The sequence below is a fragment of the Pseudopodoces humilis genome, chromosome 7, assembly GCF_049639895.1.
Source record: "Pseudopodoces humilis isolate 2021_Gansu_Grassland_sample_001 chromosome 7, ASM4963989v1, whole genome shotgun sequence".
NCBI lineage: Eukaryota > Metazoa > Chordata > Aves > Passeriformes > Paridae > Pseudopodoces > Pseudopodoces humilis.
Window position 1 is genome coordinate 541827 of NC_142206.1, and position 27909 is coordinate 569735.

General features: G+C 46.5%; 1 protein-coding gene across 9 annotated transcripts in view; it reads left to right on the plus strand.

Moving 5' to 3' along the window:
• The first annotated feature begins 348 nt into the window (after positions 1 to 348).
• The window catches only part of MICAL2 (microtubule associated monooxygenase, calponin and LIM domain containing 2), a 112549-nt gene continuing 84988 nt past the window's right edge, over positions 349 to 27909 (plus strand). For 7 of the 9 annotated variants that reach the window (XM_088058119.1, XM_088058116.1, XM_088058118.1 and 4 more), the window contains exons 1-2: positions 583 to 680; positions 23048 to 23408. In XM_088058119.1, coding sequence (XP_087914245.1) covers positions 23145 to 23408 — 264 coding nt within the window. In that variant the 5' untranslated portion in view covers positions 583 to 680; positions 23048 to 23144. Of the gene's footprint in view, positions 414 to 582; positions 681 to 1322; positions 1438 to 23047; positions 23409 to 27909 lie in introns of those variants that run through there. The other 2 variants (XM_088058113.1, XM_088058111.1) reach the window with 2 other exon arrangements.

Here is a 27909-nt window from a genome sequence, read left to right on the forward strand (position 1 = left end):
CCTTCTGCAGCGTCACCTCGGTGTGGTGACTGTGTGGGACACCCCAAAGTGTCTCCAGCTGCCTGAGGGTACCTACAAAGAGGGCCTGCTGGGGCTTTTGTCAAGCCTTTAGGTTAGCACACAGGGCTTTAAATTTGCCCTTTCTGTTGCAGCACTTCAAGCGACTCCTGATTGTTTTTGTTCCTTTTTCATACAACTTCCCATCAGCGATATGGCACTGTCGATGGGAGCCGGGGAGTCGCAGTGCCGCCGCTGTTAGCTGAACTTTCCCCCCAGTGCTTTTCTGCTGGCCTGCCGACCGAAACCTTCCTGAAGCTGCCGAACATGTGACGACACTGACGCTTCCTCCAAACCAGAGCCCGAGCAGCGGAGAGGAAGCGCCCCGAGCTCCTCACGGAGATCCCGCACGGCAGGTGGGGCCCGAAAACACCCGGCGGCCGTGGGAAAATCCCCGCAGCAGCTCCGAGCGGGGAACCAGCACCTTGCGAGGGGCTGAGCACGCCTGGAGGGGCTGGGGCAGTGCCGGGCTGGGGCAGTGCCGGGGCTGTACCGGGGCTGGAGCTGGGGCGGGGGGGCCGCGGGCCCCGCCCCGAGCCCGGCGAGCCGCGCCGAGCAGCGCCGGCAGCATGAGGAGCGGCGCCGCCGCCACAGCCGCTGGGGCCGCGGGACGGGCGGAGCAGGTGCGGCGGGGCCGGGAGCGGGAGCCGCGGGCTGGCACCGGGCACGGGGTCCCTCCCTGGGCTGGCACCGGGCACGGGGTCCCTCCCTGGGCTGGCACCGGGCACGGGTCCCTCCGGGGGCGGGAGGGAGCGAGGGAGGGAGCGCCCTGAGCCGGGCTCTGCTCCGCGGCCGGCGGTGGTCGGGGCGGCTGTGTGGTGCCGAGCGGGGCAGTGCCGAGCCGGGCAGTGCCGAGCCGAGCCGGGCAGTGCCGAGCCGAGCCGGGCAGTGCCGAGCCGGGCAGTGCCGAGCCGGGCAGTGCCGAGCCGGGCTGTGCCGAGCCGAGCCGAGCCGGGCTGTGCCGAGCCGAGCCGAGCCGGGCTGTGCCGAGCCGAGCCGGGCAGTGCCGAGCCGAGCCGGGCTGTGCCGAGCTGAGCCGGGCTGTGCCGAGCCGAGCCGGGCTGGGCCGAGCCGAGCCCCACGGGCGAGTCCGGGCGCCGGACTCCCGGAGCTCTCCCGGAGCCCTCCCGGAGCCCTCCCGGAGCCCTCCCGGAGCCCTCCCGGAGCTCTCCCGGAGCCCTCCCGGAGCCCTCCCGGAGCCCTCCCGGAGCTCTCCCGGAGCCCTCCCGGAGCTCTCCCGGGGCTCTCCCGGAGCTCTCCCGGAGCCCTCCCGGAGCTCTCCCGGAGCTCTCCCGGAGCCCTCCCGGAGCTCTCCCGGGCGGGGACGCCGCTCTGGCTCGGACGGCCACGCAGGAAAAGGCAAAATAATCTTTTCGCTCCGTGAGTACCCTGCCATTAAGGCAGCCGAGCGCTTTCCAAATGTGTTACGACACTGGAGCGGGCTATTAGTTTGGACGCGTCCTAATGAGTGTGTTAACATCCTTCTCTGCTCACCTTTTGGGCTAATTGAGGATGGCATCTGCTGAGTTTCTCTTTGCGCTTTGAAGTGTTTGTTAACCTGTGTCAGTGATTGTCTTGTCGTGTTCGCTCCGTTTTTCATGTGTAAATTCAGCATGTGACTTGAATTCGGATGGCTGGCTCGTGGACTGGTGATTGTAGAGTTACTTACTCCTACGCCTCTAAGGTTGAGCCACTATCAAAAAGGTCTCTCTCAAGCTTACTGAAAGAGATCTGGAGGTCTCTGTCGACTTTAAAAACTGTTTACAATTGGCATCCTTGTTGGTGCCTTCAGTCAAAATGAGCTCTGAGCGTGGAAATGGGACTACATTCTTGTATCTAAAGGTGGTCCCTTGCAGGTCAAAACGGAGGCATGTTGGCATGGCCAGGAAACTCTCTGGGAGCGTGGATTCGTTCTTTTTCCCTTTATTTTTTTTTCTTTTTTTGTCTTTAGAGATTCTAAGCCTTGCAGTAAGGTGGAGCAGCGCAGTCCTCTGCTGCCAGTCCCGGCTGGGGTGTAGCTGCCCCTTCTCTGACTCTGCTTTTGGTTTTGAGGAAGTTCTTAATCTCTCTGTGACTCAGTGTCCTAATCTTTAAAATGACTTAATAAGACTTGTCACGCTTGCCTCCCAGGGACATTAACATCTAATTGATGCTCACGAAGTGCCTTGATCTGGGAGAAAAGAGGGCATCCTGCTTCCCTCATTTCGCCACTTTGTTTTGGGTGCTAATTATATTACTGGGGTGGAAAACAGATTATCTGACAGCCGAACTGGAATTCCTGTTCGTTCCCATTGACACGGGCACTCTCAGTGAGTGTATGCTCACACTTAGGTCAAGGTGTCTGGGTGTTTCTCTGAAAACAGCGGGGTTTATCCTTCCTGGAGGATGCATCTGAGAAGTTGCACTGAAGCAATAACAGACTTTTGCTCCTAACTCTAGAGATACTACACACTTCGTGTATTATGAGGTCAGTAAAGGTTTTAGGAATTAAAACCGTGTTGACTCAACTGTCAGCGTGTCCCTGATCTTAAATCTTACTCAGCCTGATTCTTACGTCAGTCTCGGTAAAACATACAAATTTATAGTTCTCTGCTTGAACACACAAGCTTTAGAATACAAAATCTGTCTTTTTAACCGTGTTACTTGCTGCTCAGAGGAGTAATTAGCCACTTTACTCCCGACTTGAATCTTTCCCCAGCCCCTCCTGTTGGCTGCTGCCTCCCCCTGTGCAGACAGCAGAGCCTGCAGTGGCAGGGGCAGGGGCTGCGATGCTGGGGTCAGCACACACCAGGAGACACCAGCATTCGTAAATCAGCTGATGCGAGTGGACACCCTGCCTCACAGCACCGGCACCGCGGTGTTTTTCACCTGAACCTTGGGCTTGCTGAGTTCCCAGTCCTTTCCCTGCGCCTTGGCTCCGCTGTGGCTCTGTGTGCTGAGGCTGCTTTGGCACACGGCATCCGACTCACGCCTTCGCTTCTCCTTTCCAGCTGCATTGTTCTTCCTGTGCTGAGCAGATGTGCAGCGTTGAGACCTGACAAATACACCTTTTAAAACGCTGTTTGATGTTTGGCAGTGCCGTTCTCTTCATGGTATAGGAAATGATGCTGCAGGTGCATCTTAGAGTGTGTGGTGGAGAAATGAAGTTCTGAAGGGAAAGCGAAGCATGCTTCATTCCACTTTCTCTTGCCGTGTGGTCTGCAGTAAGTGATGTGGCTATTCCTGCCCTGGCTGTAAAATCAGGTGAAGTCTTAACAAATTAGTGTGAAGAGAAGCACGCAGAAAGGGGGAATTGTCTGTTTCACTCTAAATTTCCTTCTTTGCTTGTTTCTAGTTAATTGCCTCAGTGTTGCTCTGAAGTTGTACAGCATTACCAGAACCCTGACATCAGGGTGCTGCTGTTTGTGGGGAGATCACGTTTCCTTCAGTCTCTCCTAGAATCTAGATGTATGATCTGAAAACGTTTGGTTTTTACTCAGATCTGCTGAAGCAGGGTTTTCTAGTCTCCTGTCATACCTGCTCCTCGTGGAGGTGAGAGAGCCGATGTTTTGGCTGGAGGTGTTCTTTAAGTGTAAGAAACCAAGAAACAGGAGAGGTGATTGCTCTCCAGTTTCTCATGAGTGTGTGTTAATTCTCCCACCTCTTTCAGCACATACCTGGTATCTGCTCTCTGGTATTTTATAACCAGTATCATGAAAACTCAAGGGAAAACTTTGGAATGCTTTGTTTCCCACTGGAAATTCCCATCTTCCACGTGGCTGTGACATTTGCTGTGAGTGCTTGGTAACCTGTGTCTGTTCCTTCAGCTCACTCCAATTCCCCTGGCGTCACCAGAAAAGCTCTTTCCTAGTGGGAGAGGCTTTGCTTCTTAAGGGCATGGTGTGTTTTGATTCCTTTAAAATGAAGACACTTTCAGGTGTCTGAAACATCTGTCCCAAAGGTCCTTCTGATTCCTCACTTGCTCACGTGTGGGGTCAAGGAGCTTCACAGAGGCTGAGGGGCTGCTTTCCGTGGCTGTGCTGTGCTGGCCTGCATGCACCTCTGTAACAGGTGTGTACCTGTCCAGTAGGAATTCTGTGTGTGTGTGTGTGTTTGGGGTGTGAGCAAGCTCCTGGCTGCACCTTTCCTGTTCAAGCTCTTTCTGTGTGAGGAGCCTGTGAAGTCGGAGGGCGCAGCTCCGCGCTGTGTCTGGCGGCTCAGCGCTGCAGGGAGGGCACGCTGCTCGTTTCTCATCTCTGGGACAGGTTTGAGAGGTGTTTATACAGCAAACTCACTCTTTCACAAGTGCTATTAGTAGTTCAGGGTACGTTAGACTGATTCTGGAAAATATAGATATTCTAAATTAAGGCCATTAAGTGTCCTCTGATTCAGTGACTGTGAAGATACGCAGTTAATATTGTATTGTGACACATTCTGGAAATTGCTGTGTTTATTTTTGACCTGGAGAGGATGACTAACTCTTTCATGTATGCATAGTTACATTTACAAGCAAGTAAAAACTTTCCCAAAATTATCTTTAGACTCCTAGTTCCATGAAAGGAGAAAAGTTCAGCTTGTCCCTAAGTCTGTGTGCTATCAAGCCCTCTTTCTGCTCTGGGTTGATAACCCCGTGCTCAGTGGGGATTATGGTTTTGGGGTTTTCTTATTTCCTCCAAATCTTTGTGGGCAATTTGCTGTGTGGGGAGAGGAACAAGAGCAAGCCCATTCTGTGTTGGGAAAGGTAGGTGGTACCACAGCACAAATTAGAAGATGCTGCTGCCATTATTATATTTAGTTAAATTCTGATTGTTCTTATTTCAGTGTCCCAGTAACACTGACGGCGTTAGGAGGAAACTTGGGTTTGCTACTTGCTTTTGGCCCCCTAGAGCTGTGATGGCGAAACCTGGTGAGGCAGGTGGTTTATGGAATTGTGTGGTGGAAATATGTGGACTAGATTTAAACTTTTGTTCTTGGCTCCGCTGAAATGATGGCAGCAGTTTCTCCAGCTGCTGCATTCAGCCAGGGGAACATTACCAATTCAGTTTTTAAAAGGACTGTGCCTGGCATTGTGTGTTGTGGAGTTTTGGCTTCCTCAAAAGCAGTTTCTTTGGATTTGAGAGTCCACAATAAATCCTTCTCAGACCTTTTAAGCTCACAGCTTATTGTGTGTTTAGACTGCAGTAATGGCTGCAGTTCATCGTTCTCTACTGCTGCCATCACCAAGCATCAAAGTAGAATTTCCAAAGCTGTGTGAAATTTTTGTTGGGAGTAGGCAGGGATGCTTTGTAATCATATTTAAGTAGTCTTATGGTAATTCAAGAGACTTTAAACCACCCTTCCAGTACCAAAAAAGGCTACAAGAGAGCTGGAGAGGGACTTTTACAAGGGCAGGTAGTGATAGGACAAGGGGTAATGGCTTTAAACTGAAAGAGGGCAGGATTAGATTAGCTATCAGGAAGAAATTCTTTGCTGTGGGGGTGGTGCGACACTGGAGCCATGATATTTTTATTATATAGTGTTACTTTTAGAGACTAAGGGCATTAAAATACCCAATTCTGATAATGTATTTTGTCATTTTCTTACCTGAATGTGACGCGTATAGCTGACTGGAAGGCTTTTAAATCTTCCAGGTTTTTCCTAGCCAGTGCTGTGCAAATCATCCATGATAGAATTCAGCAAAAAAAATATGAACAATTTAGTAAACAGCAAAGCAGAAGGAGGAGATTTTTCCCCTGTCTTTGAGAAGACTGGTGTGTGGCAGATAGTGGAATTCTTTTCTGTGTGTGATCGGATAAGAGTGTATTGAAAGACCATAATCTGTGTTGCTGGCTGAGGTGAGCCCCATCTGTTAGTGGTGTCAGGGATGTGCAATACCCTCACCCTCCGAGCTCATGCACGCAGGGAGCAGCACAGAAGGATTTACAGAAACAAATGCAGGCTCTGAAAGCAGTTGCTAAAGGCAAAGGGAGGAATTCAGAACGGAATGCAATGTTCTCTGCTGACACCCCTTCTAGCTGAGGAAACCCTCTGCTTAAACAGGAACTTTACAAGATACTGGGTACTTTTCAGTTTCTGCTTATTCATAGTTTGACCCCCTTTAATACAGGTTCACCTATTGTACGTGCTTGTTATCAGGCTGGTTTTTATTCATTGTCTTTATGGCACCTTGTGCTGACCTGGGGAATAATTTAAAGTAGCAATCTGAGCTGATTAGAGTTAAAAATGGGGCTTGTGTTGGGCTTGGCTTCGTGGTGGTAAATATGCAGTGGGTGCTAATGACCCCCATGTCATCCTTCACCCCAGCTGTGGGTCAGACACGGGGGCTGATGTGCACTTGAACTGCCATTGCTGTTCTCCTCTCAGAGGTAGGGAAGGAGCGAGTGTCCTGACACAAGAGCTTACTGCTCCAGGTCTCATTTCCATCCGAGGTGAACTCAAAGAACTTCTGATGGAATGTGATATTTGGGCTTGGATAATTTATGTGAACGAGTTCTCATTTAGATCTGATCTCCTGGCCTTCTGCTTGGTATTTGATTTTCCCCTTTCACTGAGTGCTACGAATTCCTATGGTTGCCACCTATGCAGCCAGCTGTTTCTGTCAGTTCAGAAGATTGTTTCAGTAATTACATGGCTGTAGGGACAGAAGAATATTGATGGCTGGAGCCATTTTTAAGATTTCAGAGTATGAATGCAGGGTGTAGGTTCCTCCCATTTCTATCTATGGATTTTTAAAAGTAACAGCTGACACCCCTGTGTACAATATTTGTGTTCAGAACATTAACGTGGCTGACTGAACGTCAGTAACATGCACACAAGGTTAAGGTTTGGACACAAGCTCCATAAAAGATGAACTATTGGTGCATTCAAAAACAGAGTTTGTGGATGTAATCAAATACCTCTGGCTGTACTTACTCCCTGAAACTCTGCCGTAGCACCAAGCCAACATTAGGTGTCCCAGAAATGCACTAGGGATAGTGAAGCTTGTGTAAAGAGCTGAATACATGGCAGTGAACCTGTTCAAAAGAAACCATCTTTCTGTAGTTCTGCTGGGGTGTGTGTGGGGGGGAAGAAGGGCTAGGGTGGTTACTCTATTTCCTGGCAGCGAATAGCACACATTTTTCAGCACACAAAGCGGGTATTACTCTGTTTGTGACCTGCTTCCTGGTGCAAGTGTGCAGGAGCAGGGGCTGGTTTGTGTGTGCTGCACTGCTGCCACACATCACTGTGTGCTGCTGCCCTGCGGCACGGGCACGCCGTGTGCCTCACCGGGCCAATACCCCTGTGTGCACACACCACTGCTGTGCTGGGCCTTCTCCTGGCTACCTGGGACACCTCTGGGAGGAGGTGTGAGCTGCAGGGATCCCCAGATCCCCTGGGTCATGTAACACTCCCCAGCACCTACTGCAGAACGGTGTGGCACAGCCACCGAGGGCCGCAGCTCAGCCACATCTCACCTGGCATGCTTGGGTAAGCACACAGGAAAACAGCTTAATGTGCACCAGGCCAGCTCTGTGCACATCATGGGGAAAACTGCCTTTGGAATCCCCTGTGCAGTAATCCTGGTGACTGCTTCACAGATCAACTTTCAGGTTAAAGATGGAACAGAACAGAGGGGAGCAGCATTATTCCTCCGGAGCATCGGCTCTCCCCTGGATGGGGGACTCAGGGGGATGCTGACCTTGGGCAGAGCGGAGTTAGGGTGTTCTGGGGGCAGCCAGGAGGGAGAGGTGGCTCTGGGAGATGATGTGGCTCTGGGAGAGGTGGCTCTGGGAGATGATGTGGCTCTGGGAGAGGTGGCTCTGGGAGATGATGTGGCTCTGGGAGATGATGTGACTCTGGGAGAGGTGGCTCTGGGAGATGTGGTGCAGCAAGTGCTGGCACAGGCACCAGGAGCTTGGCAGAGCTGGGTGCTGGTCCCTCACCCGGACAGAAGGGTTTCCTCTGGGTTTCCTTCCCAGCTGGGAGTGAAAAGTCACAGTGGAGCGTTCAGCTCTGTGTGTTCATGTGGGAAAGGAGAGCCACGAGCTTTCTGTCTCACACTTACCTATGCCAAAATGCAAAGGGTGGTGCTGTTTTCTCTCTCTCTGTTTTCTTTGTGACTGAGGAAAGAGTTGGGATTGTTTGCTGAACACATTCACACAGAGGGCTCCAGCACTGCTGAATGGAGCACTTAGAGGGCTCCAGCAGAATTTCTGATGCTATTTCATGACAACTGCAGGAGTTTGACATCTTAAGGCCCTATTTATGCATTTAGATATAGACCACCACACCTGGCTGTAACTATTTCCTCAGCTCCTGCCTGACTTACTGACTGATGGTATTAGTATCTCGTGTGTAGAACCATCTTCAAACTCAGGTATGGAATCAAAGCGTGTCTCCCAATTAGTTTAGCCATTAATAGAGAGCAAGAAGAGCTATATGGCTGTTCCAGAGTGAGAATATGGCTGTTTCAGAGCCAGGCAAGATGTTTTTGTGTGTTGCTCACAATACTCTTCCCTTACAGAGGTTAGTCTGAGGTTCCACCTGACACTCAGTAAAATACATGAATAACTTAATGCTGTGTTTGACAGAGTTCCTTGACTCATTTTTTTCGAAGGCAGCACCTGTATGCATCCTTCAGGTGGTTTCAATATGAAACTTCTGCCTTTTGTCACAAAGATTTGTGGATTCTGACCCAGAGCTTGATAGTATACATGTTTGTGAGGCAATTTGGCTCGTTTGAAATCTCAAGCCAATAGAACTACAAACACTGGCTTCTGAAAACCAGCTGTGAAATTATCTAAGTGTCTCTCTTAGTTCATTCATTTCCAAGATAAATCCAGGAATGGCATACATAGTACAGCAGATTTACATTTGCACACAAGATTTAATTTAGAGGTAAATATTAATGCAGATACATCACAGGTTTTTTTTTGCTTTAATGGTTCTAGTGAACAAAGGATGTGAAGGGTTAGTTTTCAGTTTTATTTGCTCTACTGAAGTAGCAAAGGAGGGCAGGGTTTTCCTTGCCTCATCAGCTGTTTCCCAGCCAGTAGCCCAACCCACAGGCAGAATTTATTGAAAGTGTGGGGAAGAGAGAGTTACTGGGACTCCTGCAAAACCAGCTTAGCTCATGACTTTGTCCAACTTTCCTGCTGGGTTTCAAGAGGCATTGTAAGGTTGTGATCAATGCTTCTGATGAATTCATGAAGCCATCACTATTATTTAGTTTTAATGACTGTTTCTCTGATGAAAAAAAATACACCTTTGTCATACTAAGAAGCACCTCATGTTTTGAATCCAAATTTTCTACATTTCTTTTGGGTTTTGTCTGTTGTATAATATTTAGCTGGGATATTTTGCCAGTCACAGGGCTGAAATAAGTGTTTCTTTTAATTTTGGGGGAGGAGGTGAGGTCAAAACAGTGCTTTCTTCTTTTTGGCTGGTGATTCTATTATGATTATAATGATGATTCTGATTTCTTCGGGAAGAATATCCAGAGAAGTGAGAGCTTTTCTCTTTTCTGCCAGGTCTGGGGAATTTAAAATGAAAACTAATAGATTATTTTGGACTTCATCAGTAGAAGCTAGTATTGGCAATGTAAATACCACCTCTCACAATTAGAATGACGTAAAAAAAGGTAACATTTACATTAATTATTTCATTACCAAACAGATCTGCATTCACATGGAGAGTCTCCATTAAGTGTATCTGCATTCCCTTTCTATTTTTGGCAGTGGGATCCCCATTTCTGATATTTCTTACCTGATAAAGTTTTATCTTACAGAGAGTGTTTGTATCCACTGTTCTGTGGGAAGAGCTGCTTTGCATCTCTTCACATGTTGGGTTTTTTTTTTAATTGGTGAGGCTTCCCAAACTTCATTTGCAGCGCTCTGCTCTTCCCGTATTCCCCGGCGGGTGGGAGGGGGAGGTAAGGAGAGGTGTTTTTATTTCCAGAATTTCGGCTGGGTGCTGGCATAGCCAATTGGTGTTTAGTCATGCTGGGGTGAGTTTCACCTGGCACACCCCGGCAGGTGAGTCCTGCCCTGCTGTGCCCGTGCCATCGGACATGGCTGTGTTTGTCTGGTGGCACTGACTCTCTAATGGTAACCTTGCCAGTCTCAGGGCAGGTGGAGACAGCTCGGCCTTTTGCTTGTGTGGCACCCAAGGTGTCAAAATTGCACCCAAGGTGCTGTGACTTGAAGCTTTTGCTCGGTGTCACTTACAAAGCTGTGGTCAGCTTCTGTCAGAAAGTGTTGGAGTGGCAGAGAGACTCGGGCCAAAGGTTCTTCTTTGTGCCGCCAAAATTGTATTTTGCCTTTACCTGTTCCTTTTCTCCTCTAAGCCTGTATTCTAAATTATGTTCTTACTGCTTTTGGTTAAACTTCCAGCAGTGAAATTGTCAGCTCGGGGCTGAGAGGTGCACTGGGGTGTGCAGCCTCACAGGGATCAGAAATACAGGGCGTTGGGTAGAAAGGGAAGAAAACCACCTGTAATTGTGTAGGGAACTGTTGCTAAAACCTGGGCTTTCTGTCTGGGAGTGCAGAGACATTGTGTGTGTTGTGTTTAACCCCAGAAGTGTCCGTGCCTGTGCAGGCACACTGTTTGTCAGAGCTGGCTGCACTCTTCCCTCTGTTCCCAGCGTGTTTCCTCTCCAGCTCCAGCCTGGAGTGCTGAAGCCACACTGGCAGTGGCTGTGCTGGATGTCCTTGTTGTGATCCTTGCCCCTGCCTGCCGGGCTCTGCCTAAAGCAGATTTACTCGGCTGACCTGTTAACCTGCTGGGGATGATCGGAGCTGTGCCAAAGAGCTGCCAGACGAGACGAGGTGACTCTGGAGTGGCCCTGCCAGCAAAGGTGAAAGGAGGCAGCACCCAAGCACAGCTGTCCCAGCAGCAAGATGGGCTGGAAGGGGCCTGGGCAAAGCTGTCAGCTTCTGTTTTTGGAAAGCAAAGGTGCTCTCTGCCTGGTGCTGCACTCACCTGAAAATACTGGGGTGAGCTGTTGGTGTGCTGCCATACACTGCCTGCCAAGATGCCTTGGGGAAATGGGCTCTGCACAAGTTGATTCATAATTAGTTGATATGCTGGATATTAGGAATCCAATGAAGTGCTGCCTTCTGCACTTTTTTCCCAGCAATCTCCCTGAGACTGTTTATGTATTCATGGGCAGCGTAAGGAGGGTTGTGGCGGCCAACTCAACATCTGTAACTTGTACCTCTCCACAACTTTTTTAGTCTTCTTTTATGCAAACCTATGGCATCTTTTGTCCAGTGAAGAAAACAGGATTCTAGCACTTTTAGCTTGTCCTGCCAATCACAGAGAGCTAGGAATAAACTATCCTGGATGTCTTTGACTTAGGCATTAGGGCACCTGGTAAGCAAGCCCTGGTTACCAAGGCTTTTGAGGCTTTTCTCAGTTCTCTTGTGCTGCTCCCCCAGGCAGGGCCCTGGCTGTGTTCCCTGCCAGGACTGGTGGTCCAAAGCACAGGGGTGGAAGAGCCCCCACCGTGTGTGCTGCAGGGAGGTGGAATTCTGATCGTGGAGCACAGATGAACCATCAAATGAATCCCAGCAGAAGTTTCTCCTCAAGGCTCCACATCATTAGTGGCAGCAGGAGCTGGGATGTGTGCTCACAAGCCAGATGCTGTACTGTTCCCTGGGTCTGTGTGTGTGGTTTTGAGCAGGGCAGTTGGAGGTGGCAGGTCCATCTGGCTGGAGAGGATCCCATTTTCCCCAGACACAGACTGGTCTGTCCCATGGAGAGCTGGAATGGAGGGAATTGCCTGAAATCCACAGCCTCAGTGAAGAATCGTGCTCAGTGTGGCTTTGGCTGGGACAGGAGGTGTGGGAGCCCCAAGGGGACAGGGATGTTCCCCCTGTGCTGGGGAGGTCTGTGCTGCTCACAGGGGGATTTGAGCCTGATCAGTGCTCTGTGCTGGCAGGAACCAGGGCAGGGCTAAAACCTCTCGTGCTGTACCTTAAGGAAATGGACTGACTCAGTGACTGCTGCACTCACTTCCAGACTTCCCTTCACAAGGTTTCCTGATTTACAAATGCATTATGGAAATACCTGACATATGAGGGGTTATTTTATGTTGCTCTGCTGCCTTGTTTTCTTGTTTTTTGGTGGGGTTTTTTTTAGTTGTTTTTTAATTTTTTTTTCCCTCTTGCTACTGGTGTGAGTTTTCTTTTAGGTATTATCTGGCTGTGCTCTGACTTGCACACAAAAGAAAGCACTGTTTCTTGAAATTTTTGCTTCCAGAGCTGATATAAATACTCTTTAATCTTCATCTGAGATTTAGTTTTTATGTTGACTCAATTATTTTTTTCCCTTGATGGAGGTGAGCTCATAACATGCAAATTGTATCCATTTGGACCTGGTGTGCCTACTGTCCCAAACTTTTTTTATGCAGTGTATCACTGGCTTGATCTCTTTGGTAATCCAAGTAGCAGTTCCAGGCAATTGTTTGGGGGGGGTGTGATAAAATATATTAAAAAAATTCCTGTCTGGGTAGAAAAGCTGAGTTTCTGTGCTGTTTCCATGGGTTTCTGACCTCTCAGAGCCTGTGTAGTGAGCTCCAAGGATGTCCTATTTTTGAAAGATGCTGCAACAAAGCCTGTTCTGTGCATATGACTTTTGGGCACCGGTTGTGTTGGTATTTAATCACAGTGCTAATACAGTATTAGGGCATTAGCCAACTCCTTATTCCTGGTAAAGTAAATCTTGATAACTGGAGCATAGATAAAGATCTGGTTACACATTTCAGTGAAATAAAAGCAGTACTGTTTACCTGAGTGCAGAAGAGAGGGAGAAATATGTGCTAATATAGAAACAGAATGAAGTCCAAGCCAACATAAGGTCTCAGGCTCAGTAACAAACTATTAAAAAATAAAATAAAATCATATTTGTAAAGTGAGGAATTAAACGGTATTTCTTTAGTGAACAGTTTAGATTCACACATTTTTGTGTTCATCCTTTTTCTGAAGGTCAGTTCTCTTTTTTTCCTTCTTGGTCTCTAAATTTTTTCCTCCTTGGTCTCTATAAATTGGGAAACACTAAAGCTGTTTGAAATATATATTAAGGAACTGTAATAATGAAACCCATCTTCAGTGTCTTCAGTTGGTTTGCTTTGTGTAGGCACATGGGATGAACGGATTCTGGGTTTCCTGACCAGCAGCTGCATAAAAACTTCCAGTGTTCTGACAGTTCCCATTCCCCAGTCCCTGCTCTTGGAAGTGAGGGAGGAACGTGGTGCTCAGGGGATCAGCGGTGAGGGCTCAGCTAAAGCAAAACCAGCTTGACCCAAGAGGTTTTCTGCAAACCGCTTGCCTTCTTAAATTGTTGTTTTCTCTAACAAAGCCAGTTCTAATCAGCACCTTGGGGACTGGTCCCCTGTGAAGCCAGAAGCAGTTAATCCCTTCCCTTTCTGAAAATGACAGGCTGTCTGAGAGATGGGCACCAAAGCAGCTTTAGCTCCTGTGGCTGGAGGAAGAAACGTGATCTCTTATCTCCTGTGCCCTGGAAACACCACACACAATAAGCACGGTGCAGTCACACATGGCAGCGTTTCAGGATCCCCAGGCAGCTGTGGCTGCTGCACCTAACCTCATGTCAATATATGGGAATGAAGGCACTGCCTTCAAACTTCTGGGTCTGGGTAGCATACCTGTGATGGTTTTGCACTTACACAGGCTCAGCTCTCCAAATGCACCGCTCACGTTGCCTTTCAGCTATGTGTGTTGATGCTGCCCACAGATGCATGCTTTCACCAAGAGATTTTGGCTCTTCTGTACAGTAAAATGGATGTTAGGACTAGATGACAGTGAGAAAAGTTACCCTTTAGAAAAAATCCACGTTGTCCTTTGCCCTGGCACTTTAAAAGGGCTTGCATTCCTGCTGTCTGCCCGCTTACATGCAGTGAAATACAGGGACGTGATAAAATAAGTTTTCCAAATGAATGGATGACTAATGAAGAGCATGATGATAACATCTACATATTACAGCACAGGCCATTCAGTTTGGGACATGACTGGAAGCAAATGACCATTGTTGCATAAAAACTTCAATAGAGAAGGTGCAACCACCTCTGTCCTTCAATACTGCTGACAGGACTTGCATAGAGAATTTAAACCTTAGGCTTCTGGAGCCAGGCTGTGTGATGAACAATTACTATCAACAAGGGATTTTTTTGTATTTCACAGTTTCTAGTAAACTTTTCTGTGCTGGAGAAGATGAATCATAATTCAATCCTGACTATATCTCAGCTTGCCTTGTGAAAACCGTGATGCATTTGTCATCCCTCCTGTTGTTGGTTAATGATGTTCTGCCTTCAGAGTTGTTGTTTTTTTAAATTTCTCGATGGGACTGCTTCCTAGCATATTACTCCCATGGGGTTTTTTGTTGTTCTTTTTTTTTCGGGTGGATGTCCCAAAACTAATATTTCAGGATGTATTCCATAGCCTGAGGATTTTTCTGCAGCAGAAATGGATCATGTTTTTGTAACTCTCTTGGCATCTTTATTTGGGTTTTTTTTATACTTTGTTTTTCTTCATTTTTTTGGGAAGTCTGGGCAGAGGGAGGGTAGAAATTGTCCTGCACATTTTCTTCCAGAAATACTGTTTCTACTTTCGGAAACTATGTCTTTTCCAATCTCTTCTGGTAACTGTGGGTCCAGTTTACAAGGACAAAAAACATAAAACAGATACAAAGCTAACACTAGCTTTCTTTCTGATTTTGTCTTTTTATATAAATGCTCCTTGGAGCAGAGTTTGGTGTTTAATCTTCTGCTTTGCCATCACCCTCTGGCTGACTCGTCTGGGTGCGGCTTCTCAGCTCTCCCCTGCCGTTCAATGGCCGGTGTTTGGTGGTGAATTGGCATTGCTGCACCCAAGGAACCTATCATTTCCAACTCAAAACTGCTTTTGGCCTTCTCTGATTCTTTAACTTTGTGGTTCCCATGGATTTCAGTGTGACTGATAACACTGGTGCCCCAGTAAAACACAGGAAGAACTGAGTGCTACCTTGTGTTAAAAGAAAAATTAAAAAAATTACAGCGGTGGAATGTGTTGATTCCTAAGAACGTGTGTGTATGCATCTGAAATACTGCCCAGAATGTTTCACTTCTTTGATCATTGGCAAAGCAATCCTGTCTGTGTTTTCAATGGATTAATCCTCGCTACTGATCTGGAAGTCTGATGTCTATGGATGAGGGCAGCTCTGCCAAAGGAATTATTGTGGGCTGGAGCCCCGAGGCTCCTGCAGCCCCAGTGCCGGCTGTTTGTTCCTCTTGGGTAATTGCCACAGCCCCAGGAACCAGAGGGACATCCTGGAGAGCAGGGATCTGCAGAGCCCTGCCGGGAAAGATGATCTGAAACACACTCCTCAGAGCTCTCGGTGCATCTCTACGAAAACTAACGCTGGTGCTGTTCTTCTTCTCCCCCAAGACATAAGCTGCTTCAGCACAGCCGTAATTTCATAGTTTAGCTTCAAAAAACCCTGAACAAATATTGATTTCCTTCCTCACAGGAATCCAGGGGAGAAACAAAAGGCAGCCTTGCTTTGGCATCCCAAGTGTTCTCTGAGTGTCACACACACACTCTGCTGGTGTCTCCAGCTGATGTTTTTGGGCAGCTCTCAGAGCAGCAGCATTGCTGCTCTTTGTTGCTTTCTGGCTTGGGAGAGATGGCAGTGAGGGGACAGACAGGCTGTGTCTGGGTGTCAGATGGCTTCAGGGATTCAAGACTGGTGGCATTCTTTGTCACTTGCTCCCTGCTGGGGTCCGCCAGCAATGAGGGGGCCCCTCCTGGGCACTGCTGAGGCACTGGCAGTGCCACGTTGCTGCGGCAGTTCATGGCCTGTCTTGCTGCCCCATCCTTCTGCATTATTCCTATTCTCAAAGCACCATAAACCAACATCATTTCTGTGATTGCTGACTCAGAGAGTCTGCTTTTTTACTGGTTCATGTGTTTGTTTTCTTTTATGGTGTATTTACATCCGTAATTATGTCCCCATGAATTCAAAGGGAAAGCTGTACGAGAGGAGCCGCTGCCAAACGTGGCTCAGTTTTGTTGGTATGGCTTTATATGTACCAGGATTCTGCTGACAGGGCTCTGTCAGCTACAGGGTGTGCTTTTATTTGTCTTCCTTATGGTCACAGTTGTGCCATCTAAGTTCTGCCCATGACCTGAGGGTGAGGGACAGGGAGGAGGACACAGGGCTGTGAGAGAAGTGGGATGTTGATGTTCCCAGTGGTGGCTGGGCAGGAGCGGTGCCAGAGTTCCTTCTCCATCATCCTCTCGTGCCGCCCATCCCTGCTCAGTGTGTCTGGCCCTGCCATCTCCCTGCTGCTGTGATTTTGGGAATGGAAAATACGGTATTACTTGCTCTCCAAGCTAGTCTGGCTCAGTGTTCCAAACATCCTATTGAAAGTAGAAAATCTTGGGCTGATCAAAAGACAGCCAGCATTGCCTGTTCTGTGATTAATGTCTACGCTGTTCCAGCTTGTGAGCTTGAAATTATAAGTGTCACTATAGGAAAAGAAAGGCAGGAGTTTCAAAGAGCTTAAAGATTGTCCTTTAAACTGTTTTCACTGAGACTACATCTGTGACATCTTTCTAGCTTAAATAACAGCTGCCTTTTCTTAAGAGGTGTGCTTTCTTGTAGGCTATGTTACCCTTCTGCTATACTGTCTTCTTTTGTGCTTGTGATCCTAACCTAGGGAAACATCAGCATAAACTTTCTGCTGTTGTTTATATTGTGTATCTGATCTACTGCAACAGAGCTGAAAAATGTTCTTCCTCAAAACCAGTCTAAACAAGAATCAGGTTTTAATATCTTGTTTATGCATAGCATTAACCCCAAATGACTGTGGTATAATCACCTACAGTTACCTTTGAAGATGCAGACTATATGGAAACTTGGGACTTTGCAGCAGAGCTTTTAGCAGCCCTGTAAAAAATAATTTTTAAGTACTTTCTGTGACCTGCACAGAATAAGAATTGAGCTAGAGACATTTCTTCTTAAAACCATTGGACTTGAAGGTTTAGTTACAATTTGCACTGGTGTAGCTACAACAACATTGCTTTAAAATAAAAAACAGAAAGAAAGTTTCTTTATCTGCAGGGCAGATAAAATCCCACAGATAGGTCATTTTATTTTACGCTTCCTGTGAACATATCTAAAATATCCAGTGCCAAGCCTTAGTGTAGTGGTGCTCATGTTTCCAGCTGTATTTTCTCGTGGCAGTTTCCAGCTGCAGCAGGTTGAGCGGGCACAGCAGCACTTGTTGGAAGGGCTGTGTTTGAAATGTCTCATGTAACCGCTGCAAAACAAGCTGCTAGCATCTACAGTAACCTTGGGAGTGAGTTCATGGGCACACAGTGATCAGTAGGAGCTGCTTTGAATTCCATACTTGGACCGGAAAGTTATTTTGCAGGAGTTCTGGGGAAGTTGGCTTTTTATAAAAGTGCAGCAGAGTAGTCTGATTTACAGAGACAGTTTGTGAGGCTTTGTTCAGAAGCAGCTCCCTTGCATTGATGTTTCTGGTAGGAAGGGACACCTTAAGGAATGGGCTGCCTTTCTGTCACCAGCACAAAACTGGTGTGTCAGACCACCGTGCTTTTAACCAGGTTTACAAGCAAAGCAAACGAGAGCTTCACTTGTTACCAGAATCCCATATTCTTATTTCCTTTTATGTCATTTTTAGGACAACACGCAAAGAAACCAAACCACCAAAAAGCTGTGTTTCCTCCAGATAGAAATGTTTACATTTAAAATGGTCTCCAACAAAAACAAAGTGCATCACGGTGGAAACTGAGCAGAAAAACTCAGGAGGTCCTGTAACATGGCCAGTTTCACTTGCAAATTTCACTTTTTGTGATGGTATTGATCTGTTAGACAGTTCAGCCAGGGGGAGAGGCAGCAGAAATGTACTTTGAACGGATGGTGAGGAAGGGCTGGAGTCGATGACTGCTGTGATTACCAAACATTGCAGATCACAGTCTTGTTTCTGTTGTTGTTTGTAACCTTAAGCCAACAATAAATGTATTGTATCCTGCATGCCAAACATGGGGTCTTAATAAAAGAATTTTTTCTTGGTAAACATGGCAGAATTAGGGCTGTATTGAAAATGGAATCAGGATTAGTGCTATTGAAATGCTAGGAATTTAATCCTATTCCGATCTGCCCGAGGAACATGTTCTCAAGTATTAGAAGCAGCGCATTAAGGGACTAAGGAAGAACTTAAGTGCTTCAAGTTTGAATTAAATTAGAGTTGTTCTCATTCCAGTGGGACAAATAAGCCAAAAGAGGCTTTTAATTTTTGTGGCTAGTACCTCCAGACCTTGCTGACAAGCAATTTGTATGGTGCTGCTGTCAAAAAGTTATTTCCCTGTAATGACTCCTGTGTGCCAGCTTCTTGCTCATCTTGCTGCTCACAGGTGCCACGTGCAGATGTGAACCAGCTCCCTACATCCATCCCACTAGAGATCCTCAGTGGAATTGCCCTGTCACTGGAGCTGCTTTTTTCAGTATTCTCAAGATCATCTGGAGTAGCAGAGCTTGTTTTGCTGACAGGAAATATCAGCCAAGACTGGAGACATTAGCTTTGCTATGGATAAATAAATGTGTGCACGTGCCATTGCCTTAACTTCTGCTTTCTCTCTGCCCCTTTTGCGCTGTTTTCCTTTTAGCTGTAACCAGATCTTCACTTTCTTCTCGGGCAGCCAGCAGGCATGAGCAGCACTTCTCAGCTTTCCTTATCTGACATTCCTGCTGGGCTGGCTGGAGGCAAAAGGGAGGCAGGGATAACTTCTGAAGTGGAGGGGCCAGTGAAGCAGAGCCCTTCTTCCCCACTTTGTGCCCTCCAGAGGCTCCTGCAGTGCCACGGGGAGCTGTGTGGAAGGCCCCAAGCTCTTGTGTGTGCTCAATACACCATGCAGGGGACCTAAAATGGCAGTTCTTGTGTCTAACCCACGGACATTTCAGTTCTGACTTGAAAGAACTGTGTGTCCAGCCTATTTCTGGCTCCCTCCTTCTGTTCCTGTCACTGACCCAAATTTTTACTGTACCACATCAGTGAAGTTTCAAATACAATGCATTTTATTTTTGGATTGTGCTACTAGAAGGAAGTTCAAAAGTCATTGCAAAAAACATAGTTTGTAGTTGCAGCATCAATACTCACCTTGACAAGATTTTTGGCTCTGTATTTCATCCCTAGAGTGATCTATATGATGAAGGAAATAAAAGGATAAATGATAATATTCTAAGAACTCAAGTACTTTGCCAAACACTGTTAATTTTTCTGCTACAGGTAAGCTGTTAATGCATTGCCTCATAGCTCTTTGAGACAGTTACAGAACAGGAAACTTTAATTATAGGCAAGAATGACCCTGTTGAACTTCTTATCCGTATTGTATTGCTTCTAGTGAGTTATATACGGTACTGCAGTGAAATATCAGTGACTTCTCAGGAAGAAATGCATACTTTTCCATCAGCTGCATATACTTAGAGCACCATCTTCAGCTCTGTCATCTGTCAACACAGAGTTCATGCCAAAAAAAAAAAAAAAAGGAGAAAATAAGTGGTGTTTCCAGCAATCCAGAAACCTTAGTAACCAGAGTCTCCTGTCTCATCCTGCTTTTTTGACCACAAAATGTTACTTTTTTGGAGACTATGACCTCTGACACAGCAAGGAGAAATGCTTCTCTGGTGAGCAAATGTCTCTGCTGAGCTGCCACTCCTCAGTTTTTCAGTGTGGGCAAGATGGGAGTGTGTTGGAAGTTCCTGAGGAGATTTTGTGTCCAGAAAAAAGAGTTTCCATCTCGGCTTGGTGGTGCTGGAGAAGGGAGGTTTTAAGGCTGGAGAAGGTGTCCTGCCTGCCCTCCCCAGTGGAGAGGCAGAGGAAGGCCAGGCCAGGCCTGTGTGTGTGCAGCACCTTCTTCCACTCCATGCTGGAGGTGTTTCTGTCCCTTCCCTTGGCCTGCACTGGGTCCTGCCTTGCCCTCGCTGTTGTCAGCACTGCCACACGCTGCTTTTCTTCTTTGGTTGGTTCAGGCGCTGCTCTCCTCTCTGAGCTGTGCTCTGGCCCCACTTCCCTGCTGGACAGCAGCAGCTGAGGCCATGAACTCTTGTCTCTGTGAGCAGAGAAAGGCCCTGAGTTCAGGGCTTGTGACCACGCTCGCTGCACCAGGAGTTACCTCTGGAGACAGCTGTGCTGTGTGGCACTGCAGCCTGGGGGAGCTGAGGGGGCAGCGGGGAGGGAGCGCTGCTGGACAGCCCTGCTGGGTCCCAGTGAGTGTGAGGTGATGGAGCTGGGTCCCAGTGAGTGTGAGGTGATGGAGCTGGGTCCCAGTGAGTGTGAGGTGATGGAGCTGGGTCCCAGTGAGTGTGAGGTGATGGAGCTGGGTCCCAGTGAGTGTGAGGTGATGGAGCTGGGTCCCAGTGAGTGTGAGGTGATGGAGCTGGGTCCCAGTGAGTGTGAGGTGATGGAGCTGGGTCTCAGTGAGGGTGTGAGGTGATGGAGCTGGGTCCCAGTGAGTGTGAGGTGATGGAGCTGGGTCCCAGTGAGTGTGAGGTGATGGAGCTGGGTCCCAGTGAGTGTGAGGTGATGGAGCTGGGTCCCAGTGAGTGTGAGGTGATGGAGCTGGGTCCCAGTGAGTGTGAGGTGATGGAGCTGGGTCCCAGCAGGGGTGAGGTGATGGAGCTGGGTCCCAGCAGGGGTGAGGTGATGGAGCTGGGTCCCAGCAGGGGTGAGGTGATGGAGCTGGGTCCCAGCAGGGGTGAGGTGATGGAGCTCGCTCCTGCCTGCCGCTCCCTCCCTCGGCCAACGTGGGGGGACGCTTCGCTGACCCTGCCCTGCTTCCCCAGAAGCTGCTCCCCGTTATTTTGGGGAAAAAGGAAAACAAATACTTCCACTTCCCTGCTATAGAAATATCTTGGGCAAGGATAGAAGTTGAGTAAAGTGTTTAGCCTTGATTTTTAAGTGCTTCTTTTTAATGGGCCTCAAATCCTGAGGCGCATGCGTATCAAGCTGTTCGAGCCTCATCGGAGCATCTTGCGTTGTGTTGCAGGGTTGTCCCCTGCCTTTCCCGTGGGACTTCTGGATCTGTTGGTCCTTTTGGGACTGTCCTAAGCCCGTTGTGTCGCTGTGCATGCCCAGAGCCAGCAGTGGTGTGGGTGGCAGTCACCCTCCTGTTGACATGTGGCTCTTGGGCTTTGCTCATTAATCAGCCAGGGCTCCAGCCTGGGAAGGTGCACGATGTCCTGAACTCCCTCGGAGTCAACAGGAGTTCATGGCACTCAGCTGCTTGAAAAGTTAGACCTTCTGAAAGGCGGGGCATGGAAAACGTTTGTGCTTTTACCTCGCAAAGCTCTGCAGAAGAGGGCGTGAAGCCTACTATAAATGAAATATTCAGAGGGGAAAACAAAAATTTCCTGACTTATTCTTGGCACCAGATATTTAATCATGACATTTGGTCTAAGAAAATGTACAAACTCTCAACGTTGCCAATTTATTTTACCCACAAACCCACAACAGACTGATGATGTGCATACAAAGGTTATTTATTTTGAGCACAGACAGGGAATGTGAGTATTCCAAAAGCTTCCTTATATCTCCCAGTGGGATCTCTGTAATAAGTTGTGTAATATTTTTCTGTATTAGAGGATGGTAAGATAGACATAGTGGGTCTCTTCTTTATTTAAATACACTGGTTATGTTTTCTTTTTTCTTCTTTGAAGGAAATGCAAGCAGAGAATGAACAGTTTGTGAACAGTGTTAAACTGAGAAGCATGACTTCAAAGGCATTTCTAACAATTTATTCTGAAACTATCAGCCAACAGATGACATTCCAAGTAAAATAACTAATTATGTGGGAAGTAAGGCAAGCACTGATTTAGTTTTTGGTTTCTTGGACTGGCAGATAATTCTTTAATAACAAGAAAAAGAATACATGACTTAAATTTCTGAAGTTGAGTCCAGGTAAACCTTCTTCTGAGGACAAGTTTATACATAACCTGTAACAATTTTCTTGGAAGATGTGAAAGCCACTTGGATACTTTCTGTGGACCTTGGCTGACTCCAAGATGCTCCCCATTAGAGATGGAGAACAAGGTTAAAGAAGGATAAGGGAGTGCCGCAATGAAAGTATTTTAGTTCTTTGAAACTTGTGTTAATTTAGAATAGCATTGCTCTTGCAGAATGTTAGGGTATTTATCTGGAGTAGCAGGCACAGTTTGACAGTGATCATGTTACTGGGAAAAGCCAGTGGGGCTTAGCAGGCCAAGCATCATTACTCTATATCATCAGCACATGACAAGGTAAGACTCCAAACACATAACTTCAGCATTGAACATGTGGAGACGTGGAGATAAAATTCCTTTCTATGCACCAAACCCTTTCTCATTTTGGCAAGAGTGTTAGGAAAAAGGGGGGCTTTCTGTGATTGCTTGTTTTCTGGTTTCTTCAGTTCTGGTGTAACTTGTGATGATGTTTCTGCTTAGCCTGTTTTCTGCATTTGCTTGTGGCAAGTGATTGTGCCAATTCTAAATTGCTCTGGGTAAGCTGCACCCTTGGCCCTAACTTGTGCAACAGCATGAAAAAGTCCATCAAACCGTGTTGACTTTTGGCTGCAGGTTTCCGTGGATTCTTAAGACCAAGATGTCACTTGCTGTTACATAAATTCTGTTTGGGGAAAGAATCTGGACATTTGGAGTTTGTTCATCAGTTATCTAGGACTGAACAAAAAAAAAAAAAAAAAATAAAAAATTAAAGAAATCCTCAAGCTCTCGGTGAACCTGGTGTTGTAGCAGTAGGCTTGAGTTAGCAGGGGTTTTATAGCAGTCTGTGAGAGTACAAGTCATGACAACACGAGTATGTGATGTTTGTAATTCTTGGGTATCTCTACTGACTTTTTGTGCCTGCTTGTCTAGTCACTGTATGCTGGGTTTTCTGTTCATGTTGTACGTGCAGTTTGTGGCTTTAATTTTTTCACACAGAACCTGCTTTAATATGACCTGTGTTTGTCTTTTCCAGGAATAACATGTGTGGAAGTACTTGCTTTTGTTGATCACCTGTACCCTGGCACAAGAGCTCCAGCTTATTCATTCTCTTCAAATTCTGCTCTCAGAACATGGGGGAAAACGACGATGAAAAATACAACCAAGCTGGCCAGGTATTTGAAAACTTTGTACAAGCATCAACATGCAAGGGCACCATTCAGGCCTTCAATATTCTCACTCGCCAACTTGAATTAGATCCTTTGGACAATAGAAACTTTTACACCAAACTGAAATCGAGAGTGACCACGTGGAAGGCCAAAGCTTTGTGGAACAAGCTTGATAAAAGAGCAAGTCACAAAGAGTATAAACGTGGAAAATCTTGTATGAACACTAAGGTAAGCAGAGTTCAGTTTTGGATTTCACAGCTCGGGAATTTTGAAACTTGTTTTTCTGCAGAAGGAAGGTTTCTACCATCACGTTCAGTGTGTCTGTTCAGTAACCCTTCCTTTAATATGCTGAAACTGATTATCAACTGATTTGGACAAATTTTAAGGTGTTTTTCTTCTGAAAGTTCTGTGGAAACTCACAATATGTAAGAGTGAGCCTTAAAGCAACATGTTTTCCAGTCTGTCTCAGACTTTCTGTCCTTTTTATACCTCATCACCAAAGAGGTGTAAGATACAAACTCCTGAAGAAGCAGGCTGAATTCATTGCAGGCTTTCAAGAACTACTTGCTTTGTTGAGCAGGGCTTTGCCAGGTACAGCTGTGACATATTCAGCAGGCTCCTCAGCTCTGTGTGTGCTGTAAGAGACCAGGGCTGGCCACATGTGTGGCAGCAGTTCCTAAGCTGCTCTGAAAGTGCTGCTTGGGGGTCTGGGGATCTGTCTCTGTCACCTGGCATTGGCCCCAGCTGCTAAACAACAGCAAAAGACAATCCTGCTCTGTTTATGGATGGAGAAGTCCTTTGCTGGGAGTGCTTTATCACAAGCAGAGTGTGGATAATTGCTCTGTGGTAGTGACTGAGGGAATGCTCTGCTTGGCTGTGGAGAGGACACGAAATGATCTTCTCACAGGGCATGCAGTTTGTATTTTGACAGAGTGCACCACTGAGCACTGGTGTAAATCTTGCTGACAAAACTGTACAAAATACTCTAGTTTCTGCCAGTTGTTCCAGCTGGCTATCACAGCATATTTCTACTAGCTTTGTCCCAAGAGCAGTTCATTCATTTACTGCCAAGTGATGGATAAATGTTACCCCAAGAAGGGTAACTTTTAAGAACCTGCTCAACTGTATAGAGGCAGAACAGAGAGGAGGCGCATACTGGGCGATAGCTAGACACCAAAATGTGGAGGGATTTTTAATTAAAACTCTCACTGAAATGTTCTTTCATGGACTCAGTAGATAGGCAGTGTTGAAAGTCCCTTCTGGTTTGTATCATTGACTGAAGCTTCTCAAAAGAATGAGGGAGAGGAGCACCAAGTTACCTTCAGAACACAGAGACTCCTCTGGTTTTATTAATTTTTCATAAGCTCCAAATGATTATTAATGTTTTTTAAGGTCATAAGGGTCCATAATATAGTTCTATTTATTAAAGGAGTGTCATTGCAGCTATTTGCAATGTGTTCCTGGCAGACTCTGTTTTTCTACTCTCCTTTTTTCCTTCATTTCCCTTTTTGACCTGTGCTTCCTTCCTCTCTTTTTGTTCTTCGGAAAAGTCCTTGAACATATGTCATGGAGCATCTTTGTGATGAAAACAGACAGGAAAGGGAAGGAATGAGAAAGTGTCTGATGATTAACAAATTATAGGAAATATTCCACGTGCACCTCACGATACACAGCCCCAGGTCCAAATTTCCATGGTGGTGAGTTTGAGGAAGTATTTGCAGCACAAAAAAGCAGTTTTAAGACCCATGTGAAATGTAAAAATTAAGGCTTCTCTGAAACAGTGAAAAGCCAAGGCTTTGTTCTGTAAACTTCCTAAGCAAAGTGATTAATTTTTATTTTGTGAGGAGACTCGTGGAAATGGGTTGGTACATAAAATATATAGGCTGTGTAATGCTTTACAAGGTTGCTGAGGAGGAGGCTAATCAACACCTTCCACAGTGTTGAAAGGATGGTATTACTGCCCCTCGAGACGAAAGATTTATTTTTAGTGGCATGGTGTAAGTATTTGCAGAAATTACCGGACATTTCTGTGATGCACATACAACCATCTCTCAAATGGCTACAGAACGTCTGTATGTGAGGAGTGTGGGTTTAGATATTCTGTGAAATGCTTGGAGATGTTCATCATGAGCCTGGCCCAGGCCCAGACCTGCACTTCAGCATGTCATCAGCCCTCAGGAAAAGCCCTGCTTGTCCCAGCAGATCACGGCTCCAGCAAGGAGCTAAGTGCATTTCTGCACTTGCAGCTCTGTGCAAGGAGCCAAGGTTGCTAGTAGGCATCATTTAAAAAAAAAAATATATGACTTCAAGGCTTTAAATGAGGTTGTGGCCTTGAATGCTGTAGCTGAGCCTGCAGCTCGTGGTTCTTAGATATGGCTTTGCAATCTTCCCAATCTTTGGGGGAGATAAAGAAGATGCACTTGGGTTCTAAATGCCTCATGGGAAGTGTTTGTTTGTTTTTATTTTGTTTTTGTTTTTTTAAACATAATGAAAATCTGCTGCCTCATCCCAGAACTCCTTGGGTGGGCTGGTTTTTTGTTTTGTTTTGTTGTTTTGCACGGTATTTAAGAGCTGAATGCCGTACTTGTTGATTTTTGTGCTTGTAAACTCTTCAGCCACACTTCAGTCACTCATTGCAATATACACAAGTTTTATACATACAGAACGTTCCACTCCAGCTAAATAACAATAATCCTGTGTCTTAACTGCTCTTGAAGAGCATTGCCAAATATGGATTTCTAAGTTTCTACAATGATACAGTTTTAATCTGAGTGAATAAAACCAGTTGAGCAATTTTCAAGAAGTTCAAACCCACTGCTATTTGAGGGTTGTCTTACTAGGGACATTATTTTTCCTTGAATTCTTTGTAGAAGAAAAAGACCACAAATTCCCCAAAATAAAATCAGAGTGCTGTAGAAAGACATGCACAGAACTGGGGGAGAAATTAACTGTATATGTGTTACATTTTTACAAAACATAAACTTCCTTCAATCTTGAACTTACAAGTTGGGAATAAGTCCTCTTCAAAATTTGTTTCTGGAGCTGGCCCCTGCCCACTTCTGCAGCATTAGAAAACACGAGTTTGTACTAACCAGGCAAAAGTGTAGATATCACACTGTGGTTTTTGCAAATATGTTCAAAAAAAGCACACATTTTTTATGCTGACAAAATTTCTCTCTGGTTTTCACCTTGCACTGATGAATGCAGAGGAGCATGGCTGGACTCTGAAGTGATTATTTGTTTCTTCAGGGAATGAAGCAGGACAGTTGAAGAACGTTAAAGGTTTAATGCATGTTGTTCCCTATGCTAGCAGTTTGAATGTCAGTCTGAATTTTTGAATATGCAAAACATAATGTAATGACAAAGAATTCAGCCAGCTAGTGTTAGTATATTCATTAGCCTTTTTAAGACATCTGTGGGTGTTGCTTCTCTGGGGCAGATTCATTACTCTCACTTGATTTACATTTACTTTCGGTTTACTTGTGGAAATGATACGAATATGTGCATGCACAGATAAATGAGGCTCCCACTGCTGTTTCAGATGGGTATGAATATGTATCAGGGGCAGGGCCTGGCTCACACTGTGCACCTGAAATTCAGCTTTCCCATGCTTCAGGAGAGCAGAGATTTCTGCACCTGGAAACATCCCAGGCTTACTCTGAGAGGAGGTGTTGGAGCTGCCTTCCCCTTCAGAGGTGCATGCTGTTTTTGCTTACACCTGAGAGCTAAGAAAACTTGGCTTAAAGTGCTACCATGTAATTGTCAGCTGCCTTGGTAGACTGGCATTTCTCTCTGGATGTACAAGTTGTGGGACAAAATTCCCCAGTGCAAGAGGGACAAATTTCTGGGCACAGCTTTGGCATTCTGAGCATTGTCTGTATTTTAGACCCCACCTTGGGCCCAGTTCCTGCTGGGAGACTTGTACAGTCCGAGCTGCTGTTTCAAGGCTGAACAATATTAGCATAAAGCAAGGAAATAAAATGAAGCTAAGAAGTTTTGAACGCTGTGCATCTAAAAACATGCCTATGTGCATTTTATATGGAATAACAGAAAATCCTGAAAAACAAATTCAATGATCTTGAAGTCTATCATAGAATCATTAAGGCTGGAAAAGGCTTCTAAGATTGAGTCCAGCAGCACTGTGTTCACCACTAAACCCATTCCCCAGAAACCTCTCTTTTACTCATTCCTGAAGTCAGCCTTTCAAATCCTGCTTTGCAGTAGATGAGGTTTCCTTCCAACAGCTCCTGTTGGGAGATTGTTTGCAAGAGAATGACTTCAGAATTGTTTTTAACTGTGTTTCCAGATGTACCTAAAGTTGGAGTGGCTCTTTTTGGTACGGTTGTGTACTGACTGGGACACGGCCACATCGGTGTCCCTGCTGCAGGGAGGGCTCTGTGTGATGCTTGGGCCAACGCAGCAGTGCAGAGCTGTGCTCTCAGGGGAGCTGGGCCAGGCTGTGAGTGACAGAGGAGCAGCCCTGGGTCACAGCTGGGGTTCCAGGGTTTCTGAGTGCACTGAGTTCTGACCACACTGGTGTACCCGTGAGCGATGAAGTGGGGGATGCTCTGTATCTGCAAACCCCTTCCGCTCCTTTTCACATTGTCCCCGTTTCCAAGGACTGCCAAATGAATCCCTTGGGAGTTGACAAACCTGCCTGGCTGGTGCTGCCCTTCCCACAGAGCGGAGAAGGGGAAAGGAGCTCCTGGTGTCGCTGGGTGCTGCCGTG